Source organism: Halyomorpha halys, unplaced genomic scaffold (genome assembly GCF_000696795.3).
Source record: "Halyomorpha halys isolate HHAL.00 unplaced genomic scaffold, Hhal_1.1 Scaffold27.1, whole genome shotgun sequence".
Lineage (NCBI taxonomy): Eukaryota > Metazoa > Arthropoda > Insecta > Hemiptera > Pentatomidae > Halyomorpha > Halyomorpha halys.
In genome coordinates this window covers 606,931-617,951 of record NW_027115109.1, presented here as the reverse complement: position 1 = coordinate 617,951, position 11,021 = coordinate 606,931, and the positions used below count along the sequence as shown (strand labels likewise).

The window sequence follows — 11,021 nt, the reverse complement described above, 5'->3', positions numbered from 1 at the left end:
ATATTATTAAATAAAAAAAAATAGGGACTACTTATATACTTGATGGGTAATTTGAATAACAAACTGTGAAATGACATATTACTGTTTTAATATTTTATGCGGATGAAAAAATTAATGATCATTAATAGTTTACCATAATTAGTAAATCAAAAACATGAGTCTATTTTTTGCATGATGAAGGCTATTTTCATATTATTATATATGTTTAAATGTTTAGGTAATATATGTTTATTTTACAATCAATAGAGTATCAAAATTCTGCTCACACATGATTGATATAGGTGAATAGATTATCACATGATTGAAACATCTGTGATAATCTATTCACCTATATAAGATCATAGTTGAGTTTATATGCATGAAATTTTTATGTATTGAAATTTAGTAAGTGAATCTAAATCCAAACCAAAATGAAGCTTTCAAAAACTTATTTTTATTTTCCCTAATAAGAGATCTATCCCAATTCATTTATAATTTTAATAATTATGTTAACCTAGAATTGTTGCTGGTTAAAATGATGTTATAACAGTATTGCCAACAATGTGAAGAAAGCTATGGTATATGGAGTATTATATGCAGATATGATGTTACTAATTTAATTGTTATCTTGTTATAGTAATACCATTCTGATTTTCGATTTATGATTTAAGGTAGAGTATGAAATTATAAAATGAGTTATTTTCGCATATCCTCTATTTGCTAATATGTGTAGTTATAATAAATTAAGTTAAAGTTGTTATTTTAATTTTTAGCTCTTTTCCTTTAAAATAAAACAATTGTTCCATTCCTTACCTCCTCAAAAATTCAAACATGTTGAACCCTGTTTTCTGTATATCTTTAAGCTAATAATAATAATTTCTTTTGAATTATTTTATTAAATTATAAAACGTTCCAAAAATTATAGCATTCAATCATTAATATTCATGGAAGCAACACTTGTAGATCATGTTTAATTAAATTAAGAAAAATATTTAATGCAATCACTTAATAAATGAATTGTTTTGAAAATAGAAATGGTATCTGTAACCTTATTAATCTTTAGTGAATGAAAAAAGTATTTATTGCAAATTACTGTCTTAATTATCTTCTATCCATAAAGTACTGGAGAAAAATAATTTGTATGGTTAATGATTATAATTTTGTTTTGTTTAAATGAGAGTTTTAGGGTATTACATGAAAATTAATTCTTTAAGAAATTAAAAATTTGGGCAACCAGAAATAAAATTAGCTGAGAAGATTGTACAGTGAATGCAATACAAATTTTAAGATAACATATAATTGCTTCATTTCATTTCATAACAGAAAAAAAAAATGGGAACAATGAAAATCACTGTCCTACAACTTTCCAAAAAAACTTTTGAGTACTTTAAATATCATATTACTAATAATAATTTTAAATCAACTTTCACATAATAGAAAAAGTTATAAAATTTATTAGGAAAGAAAAAACAACTTATAAGCTACATTGTTTCAATTTCACTAACTATTGTTTTCATGAACGATTTGTAAGACTTTTCACTTCTGTCCACCTTATCCTAAAAGGCAAATCTTATTTTTTAATTCTATATAATAGATATTATTTGGAAGTATTCTACCAATTTCTTTCAATAATTTAAATGAAAAACTTCATGCTACACCTTTTTATTAAATTTAATTTATTAATTATAAACTTAACTTTATTAATTTTTTTTATAAAGAAAAAAGCGTGACAATTGGGGTATGCTCCATCGGCAGGATTATAAATATAATTTTTTCTTTTTCCATATGTGTCCTTATTAAAATAGTAATAATAATAATGAAACTTGTGATTCATACTAGCACATCCATGTAAATATTGTAATTTTATTTTAAAAAATTGTTCGCAGGTCTAATTTCAATGTTACTTTTTATTACTTTATTTTTTTATTATTATAGGCAATGGCGGACTTAATTTCATACAGGAGTTATGTGAACAAAGCTAAAGTATACTGGGCTGTCCAATACAAAATAGCAGAAATGCCATCTTTGGTGTAGGAAAAGAAAAAAGTTTCAATGTTACACTATGTAAGGAGTTACAAAAAAAAAAAAAAACACCAAATGTATTCCAGCATTGTATTTATGCTCTAATTAACATATTTTTATGAAAAACAAAAGTCAGATAGAACAGTAATCATGGGAATCATGCCTTATAAATGACCCTACATTTCTGATATATCAACCTCATCAGTGTAGTATTAGTACAAAATTCAATTCTTGGTTTCAATTTTTTTGTTATTTGATTCATTTGGATTTGTGGAACATAGTGCATGCATTCTTAATTTTCTGCAATGCCACATGTAATACATTTTAAGGGCTAGGAAGTTGTAAGCTATCCTTGAATTATAGTTAATGTTCAAGTTTATGTAGTCTATATTACTATACTTTGAGGCAGAAGTAGAATAGCCTTTGAATAAATATGCACCTCGTTTCTCTTCCTTACATAAATGAAGTTTAAAGTTTTTATTACACACTTTTCTTTTTTTTAATTATTGATTATTGATTCATTCATTAGATTTAGTCCTGAGCTGCCTTCTTTGGGTAACATTTCCTGGGATATTTAAATTCCAATTTAAATAAATATTCATTCAACTCAAATTTTCAAATAATAAATTAATATTTATAAAAGATGATTCATATTCTTGTAGTCTATGCATCTATGAAGGTATTAGTTACTGTTTGATCACATGGCTATAGTTTCCTCTCATTTAGGTTATTTACTGTGCAATAAAACTATCAATTAAGAGGATTTATAGAATTACCAGTTTGAATTTTAATCTCCTATTTTTTATATTTCTGAGAGAGTTCCACTTATATTACTACTTTTTGTTTGAAGTTTCATACACAAGGAAATTTTTCTTGTGAATATGGTAGATAAGGGAGTCTTCCATTTTTCTGATAATCCCTCTACCTGTTTAATTCCGATAATCACGTTATGAGAGCATCTGAAAAGTTAATCCTCTCCACACTTAAAAAAGAAATTGGATACAAGGTGCATAAAGAAGGTACTGGCAATTATACAGTGGATACAGCAAGTGGGTTTTATACTTCACAATGTAGGCTAGGTAAGGAAGTGGATTAAGTTATTCAATAGGTTAATATTGTTAGGAAAAATTTAAACATGGATATGAGTCTGACCCTGCAGCTAATGATTACTTCTGGACTTGTCACAGCCTTTAGTAAAGGAAACAACTGTACCTAAAATATTTAATGATTGGAGAAGTTTGTCAGAGGGTGTTAAAAAATATTTAAGTTTATTTCAAAATACTGTAGGTAGATACCAGCTCCCTTCAAAGCAGTATAGTCTTTATATCATCTATTGTTGTAACTGGGTAGGTTTTCTCTGGAAGTCATAATTAGACTCCCAGACCAATCCCTTGTTTTAGGTTACAAGTTTATATACCTTAAGAGTCTATGATAGAAATCCTATCTAGGAGTATAGAAGAAATGTTTAAAGACGGTTACATTTCTTTCTAATAAAGATGGATCTTGGCAACCATTAGTTGTATCAGTGACAAATTGTTCCTGTTCCTCTACTGTACCTTATGCTGTTTGTCACATGTACTAACCACCATCCCTCTACATTGTTCATCACCAAACATACTCACAGGCTGGAAGAAGAGGGGCAACTGTAACCATCTCATTCTTTAAACTGGTAATTCTGGTCCCATGTACAAACTATCAATCAACCAAGATGTTTTCAGCTTCTTATCAAATTAGGGCATCAAAATGTTATCAAAGTAAGTGCAAAATTAAAAAGGTGATATTTTCTAATACTCAATCTACTTTTTAATTTATATTTGTAAGAAAAGTAGTTATCTTCTAAATTAAATCTTGCAATTTATAGTATTGTATTGTATACTTATTTTCACAATAATGTATGGTGTTATAATTATATAAAATCATATCAATTTAACCTACACACAAAAAGTTTAATAATTTATTTAGAGAAAGAAGTTTTTATTAATTCAGTTTAAGGAGAAATGGTATCATAAACAATTCCAATAATGACTAACAGCATTAGGAGGCATTCTTTAAACTGAATAATAGCAGATTTTTTAACCATAAACTAGCCTTCTATATGGCCAAGCAAGTTGGGGTGAGGTTCCCAGAATGCCTGGGATGAAACTGTATAGGTTCAATTCCCACCTAGGTCAGTTGATATTTATTTTGCAGTGGTCCTAAAAAAATAAACCTTAGGAGTCCACCCTGGTTAATACAAAACAGTAACTTAAGGATAGTCATCAGGTTTTAGCAATGAGTAACAAAAAGCCCACTGTTTTCTTACATAACTTTTAGTCATAAATCAGGCTATTGCTCTAAAAATGAAAATAATCTTATGAAATGACTGATTTCACTAACTTTTCCTGTACGACCTAACAAACAAACAAGATGATTCCCTGGAATCTAACAGAAACAAGCGTCTCCAGTCATTCTGCCTTGATTGCATGATGCACACATGAGATCCTGAGCCAGGTCTATCTTGTAGATATGACCCTGCAGGCAGTCGTGGCCAGTCGTCAGGGGGAAGCAGGCCACCACATCTCTTCTTGGGAGGTCATCTGGGATTTTTTATCAAACTTTTATATCTTTTCTCTCCCATCCTTTCCATGGGTGTTGTTTTTGTTTCCTCCTTAATTATGGTCCTTATCCAGTTGGATGGACTGGTTGTGGCAATTTTGCCCCTTGCTTGGCAAGACTATCTGCTTCTTCGTTTCCCGAAATCCCACAATGGTTCGAAATCCACTGTAAGACCACATCAGTGCCTTGAAGTGTCAGGCTGTGGAGGAGGGATTTATATTCCAAAATAGCATTTGGTAGAATTTCTTGCATGTTGGTAACAGCAAGGATAGCTACTTGAGAGTCAGTGGTGATAACAAAATTCCGGTCTTGCCTTCTAGACAGTGTTCTTAAGGCAGCTATTGTTTCCAGGGCTATTGCTTTTAACTCAGAGCCAGATGCTGTTTTCTTATCTACCTGTTGGATAAGTTTCAGCACTGCCTTGCTTGAGTGATAGTGAATTGGGAAATGTGTTTGTATAAATGGTTCCCTCTCTTCAGTCATCCCTTCTTTCTTCAAGAGTAAATTCTTGGCTTACAACATGATGGATTTTCTGTGTTTTGAGCCATTGAGTTCGAATTGTGAAGTCATTCCAAAACCCTGGGTCCATTCATAGCATTTGCTCTTGAAGACACAGTTTTGTAATCTGTACTTTAGCTTGCAGTGTTATGATTGAGAGGATTAAATTTTGCACTTAAACATTTTGATTACTAGTAAAGCAATCATACTCAGTACTTACTGAACTTACTTATAGTACTCTGCTATGCTTGTTTCCATTAAAAATGACTGTCATTTAAAATATAATTGTCCTATCGATATTGAAAAGTAACTCTGACGATAATAAAAAGATAGCTCTGATGAAAAATATAGTCAGTGAAAAATATAACTGAGGAAAATTGCTTTAATTATAGTTACTATTCTAATATAAGTATATAAAGAAATAGAAATACAGTGCATGAATTATGCACTGCATCTATAAATTCTACCTTCGTAACATCCTATGATAAAGTAGCCTTATAAGGTGATACTCCTATACAGAAATGTCTGGATAAATGAAAAAATATAAAAAACCAACAATAGAGTCAGTAAGAGGAAAACTCTTTGTAGGCATTCACCAAAACAGTACAAAAGTTACTCATCAAATTATAATTCCTTATGAAAACTCAATCAACCAGATATGAAAGAATAAAAAGCTACCCCCAACCATAGGAAATGTAAGAATAAATTTTATATTTTTACCTTTGAAATAGAGCTTACAAAATTTTGCTTCGTCAGCACATATATTTAAGCAAACAAAAGCTCAAATTTGTAAAGCTGACTAGTTTAAAAAATATCTTTATTTAGCCAGTACCGAGAGTTAATTACTTTTGTTAAGCTCGTAGACCATCAGAGAAAAGTGTAATTTCTATTTAGAGTATAGTATTTATCAGATTATTATGTAAATTATTGTGCTTTTAGAAAATTATTTAATCTCTTTTTCTTTTTTATTTCTAATTGCATTTTCCATATTTATTTTATATGTGTTATAGGTTTATTTAAATCTAAATATCATATCTTCCATGGCAGTGGTTCTCAAACTGGATACCCTGATATATGCAAGGGCACCCCAGGCGAATGCCACTTTCTCAAAAAAAGAAAAGAAAAAAATTACCATTTAAATAGCAAGTATATATTGTATTCCAGCATTTACTTTGCAATATTCTCCCTTCTTTTCCAACATTTTTAATCACTCTGAGGATAATTGTGACACCATTATTTTTTTACTGTGACTAGGGTGCTGTGTGTATTTAATAGCCCAAGAAGGGTGCCATTGTGAAAAATGTTTGGGAACTACTGCTCAATGTTTTCATAATGTTTTGTTCAAGCTTTCTTTCTCTATTAGTCCTACTCTAACTGGGTGCATCCATCCGGTGTACGATAAGAGAGTTTTTTTTATCTACTACCAACAGTTCTTTCTTCATGTGGCCATACCACATCTGTTTTCAATCTGAAATCTCACGGAGAATGTTAGATTTTTATTTGCTTATCAAGTTCTCTAAGTTTTGAACTGCTTCTGATGCATCCCTAAAGAGGCTAGACAGCCAGAAATTAAAGCACTGTGACTAATCTTGGGTGCACCACGCTCAACCCCCGTTGCAGCTATGGATTTTTATTTGCTTCTCAAGTTCCCTAATTTTTTGTTTAGAAAAGACAATATTCAACCGCTTTATACTTGTTTCTGTTAGAGTCCATTAATAATTTTATTCGTTAGTTTGGTTGTATAGGAAAATCCAGTTAAATCAGTCCTTTCATAAAATTATTTTCAGTTTTAGAGATAATTTTTTTGTTACTAATCTTGCATAATTCAGAAACAGCTGGTTCTTTTGGAATTTTATATTCTCCATAGATCCTATTTTCTCTATGTGACTTTTATAGGTTGCTGACTCGTAAAAGAACTGTCTCTTCCAAACCAAAACCAGCATTTTCATTCAGCACCTTTCATTTCATTTCACCTAAGTTTTTATGTTTCTCTTCTTTAATGTTCTTCACTATGCAATTGCTATGATTACTATCTAGGAATTTCCCTTATTCTTGGTTATCACTGGAAGTAGAACATCCCCGGACCTAGGTCAAAGGTGAAGCTATAAAAAATTAATCTTTAATATTAATAAATTTTCTGACTATGAAAATATTGGGGTTATTTTGAGTAATAGTGTGATCGGTGATGATGGCCTGGTCCCAATAGAACTTGATATCCCATCTATCAATGATCACTGTACTTCTTTTTAACAATATTGTTGTGCCTCAATAAATATTCTTTCTCAGCAAGCACTTGGCAGCCTGATGTGGTGTATGGAATTGATTCTGACACTGTTCTACAGAGCTGACAAGATTTCCTAATGTCTTCGCCACATATACGGCATCTGTAAGCCCTGGTAGCTATCATCTGGTCCTGTATGGCAAAAATAAATCCTTATGTTTCTGGGAAAAGAGCACCCTTGGGAAGCCACATTAGGGATGCCCTCCTGTATATTCCTCCTTCAGACAAACTATGGTAAAATCTTCCATGCTGTTCTTTAAATTTCCAGTTTTCAAGCAAAAGTTCTTGGTTTACTGCAGAGGGAAGATTTTCATTTTTAAGGGTTAGTGTGGTGTAGCTTCTGTTCAATACCACAATAGTTGAGATGACTCTCAAAGATATGTGGGCTTGGAACTAATTCTGAAGATTTTCCTCTTTGTTGCAGCAAGTTTTTTAACGTGCTGGTAAGCACTTATCCTCCTATTTTTCTCGGAAGGTACATTCTAACCACAAAAGAATTCGGATGATATTTTTGGGAATTTACTAATTGCACTCTGAGGTAAGAATCTAGATCATCCAGGTCTGTATTCGCCCATTTCAGAACTCTAAACAAATAGGCCAATACTGGAACATCCCATATACAGCAAGGGACAACAAATGGTCAAGCAATAAAAGAATGACAGATGTGTATATATATATATACACATACATACATTTGATGTCCCCTTGACTTCAATAAATATTTTAATGCTTTTTTTTGGATAAATGTGAAATGACATAAATTCTGTAGGTTTTTTTGGTGAGGAATTCAATGGTGTGGTTCAAAGTTTTTTTAGTGGTTATTGTTATTTTCTGTAAAGAAATTTAAAAAAATAAATAAAAAGTCAGAATGTTCAGGAATGTTACTGCCCCCTGCAGAAGATTGACAAGTTCACCTCTGTTGAACGGACCTACAATGTGGAAGAAAAAAAAATCAGATATTTATTCTTTATTTTTTGTAACTGTCCTATACTAGAAACTAGTTTATTTATCCCCTTACTAGTAAACCCATAGGAAGGAAAACAAAGATGTCTTTTAGTATAGGAAACTGTCTTCAGCAGTGTTACCATAGTTGTGGCAATACTGTTCAACTAAGAAATGGTGAGAAATCATCTCATTTAAATAAAAAGCTGTTCTTATTTCAGTTGAAGTCTACCATGTGGTGCAAAAGGAGCAAGTTTAGGAAAAAGTGGTTATCCCCCTTTCATTCTTAATCACAACATAAGGTATCTTATGTTACCTGAAGGCCCAGGATAAAGGGTTAGTTCAAAAAACAATCATTCATACCTTGGAAGCACAAAATGTCCTTCTTGAATCAAAAGCTGAATGGTACAAAAAGAAGTATCAGAGAGCAGAACAAAATATAAGGCGTCCCTAAACTTCTTTGATCTAACTTGATTTTGTTAATATCAAGATTATACTTACATTTAATTCTGTTTCTTCCTCATCATTTTCATTAACAAGTTAATCATTCATTTCTTACATCATTTAATTAAGTAATAGGTAGGTAATAAATTATAAGCTGTCTTGGAAATGAGTTTTATTTAAGTTTAAAAACAAAAGAGCATTTAGTTTACAATGCCAATATGTTTAGGTATAATTTAATTTCAATCAATTTCATGAATGTTAAGTAGTCACATTTACTTTAACTTCAAAATCTACAAACTGTACTCTAGAATTTGGAACTTCATTCTAATTCTACTCCTTTGAATAAATGTTCCCAACAATAATACAATTTATCATTACAATTGATATCTACTTTTTAATTCTACTTCATTTACTTATATACAATAGACTCAAATGTAATAAATTCCTCATAAAAATGAAACAAAATACAAATTCACATTTGAATACATTCACACAGAAATATGCCTAAAGTATAATTAAGTAGTAAAAAATCTATGTGCATTCAAAAAACTAAAAATAACAAAGAACAATAAATTTGTTCGATTAAAATCGACAAATTCAAATCAAGGTTAATATTAAGGAAATCACAACATTATTTCCATATTTAAATAACTTATGTAAAAAAATGCAATCATTAAATAAAAGTCATGTAATAATTTACAAAGTCATAAAAAGTTTTCCATAATTAAAATACAATAAGCTGTCTCATCGGAGAGTTGAAAAGAGGTAGCTCTATTAGTCCTGCTACTGATGAGACTGATTATATCTACCGATCACTTTCTACGTTTCAGTGATGGAAAAACATTACGACGATATTCACAGGATACCCTAACATTGAAAAATACTTACAAATTTATTTCATTAAGAAATATATGTAAGGTTTTGTAATATATACATTAAATATATTATAAACATCATTAAAAATAAATAAAATGAAAAATTAAACATTGAAATACAATATTGTAGAAAAGGAAAAAAAAATTTAAAACATTTTACAGGAATAATATTTTTGTTTAAATCCACTCCTTTGTAAATTAATCTAAATTTGAAATGCTAAAAATATTTCATCATTTCAAATTTACAAGCTTCATTTATATTTCATATTTAATTCTTTACGTTTTCAGTTCATGATTGAACCCTATTGCTATGTGCATTCTGTGCAAATAAAACACCTTGATATACAATACCATTGATATCCATGCTCACAACTAATGAGTTTTCAGAGTCTCCTCCTTTGTTTTCTCCTAATTAAAAAAAAAAAATTAGAATGAAACAAGTTTTATTTATGAACAAAAAACAGTTAGAAAACTATATTTCATGATAATATCATCATTTGAGTAATTAAAATAAAATTATCATACCAAAGAATTTATAAAACAACTACAAGTAATAAAATTGTTCTCAATTATTCTGTATGTTAGAAATAATTTTACTGCTTAACTATTTTTTGTATTGGTTAATATGATTTTGCAAAAACAAAAATCAAAAGTATTAGATATTGTAAGTAGTTTGGGATAATCTTAATGATGAAAAAATTTCTTATAATAAGTACCAAGTAATTTACTAAAAATAAATAATTGATTTAAATTCTGCATTATCTAGTTTTCTATATAAACTTTTTGTCTCAGAATTCCTGTTTTGAGTCTATTTTTGGTTCCTTCATTAAGAGAACATGGCATGTATAGTATGAAAGTTATGTTTTGATTTTAAGAATGCTAGCGACTAATATATTATTTTATATTTCATTTACCAAGCAAAATCTTCACATTGAAATATAATTTTTTAAAAATTTCACGTAATGGGCTACATCCTGAAAAAGTATTTTACTTTGTAGTCTACTTGAAATCTACATGAGACAATCTATAATCTACATTAGGTTCAGTTGTAAGAAAACGGAAACCTCCCATGAGTACTTGATACTTTTGCTATTGAAAGTTACATCATGTTTCTAACCAACAATGACATAAACTTTTAGGTTAGCATTTTGATTCCCTGACAGCAATTAGTGCATTTAAAAGAGATCATGAATCTAATAAAGAAAAAATGCATAGATATTAGAAAAAAATTACATATTATTGCAGTATTGAAGGATGGATACAGAAGATAAAGATAGCTGGGTTCTCATCTCAATAATAGCAGCTTCACTGATAAATGTACAAGATAAAGAGTTGTAAAAGTTCTATAAATTCTAATCAAAAAGAGCTCTTCCAGTTAAGAAAGA

At 29.8% G+C, this 11,021-nt stretch overlaps 1 protein-coding gene across 1 annotated transcript in view; it reads right to left on the bottom strand.

Moving 5' to 3' along the window:
* Positions 1-8,916: 8,916 nt before the first annotated feature.
* The window catches only part of LOC106683527 (protein dead ringer), a gene marked incomplete in the record, with an annotated part of 267,292 nt that continues 265,187 nt past the window's right edge, over positions 8,917-11,021 (bottom strand). The window contains 1 exon segment of the mRNA XM_067052184.1: positions 8,917-10,044. Within this exon segment, the coding sequence (XP_066908285.1) occupies positions 9,926-10,044 (119 nt within the window).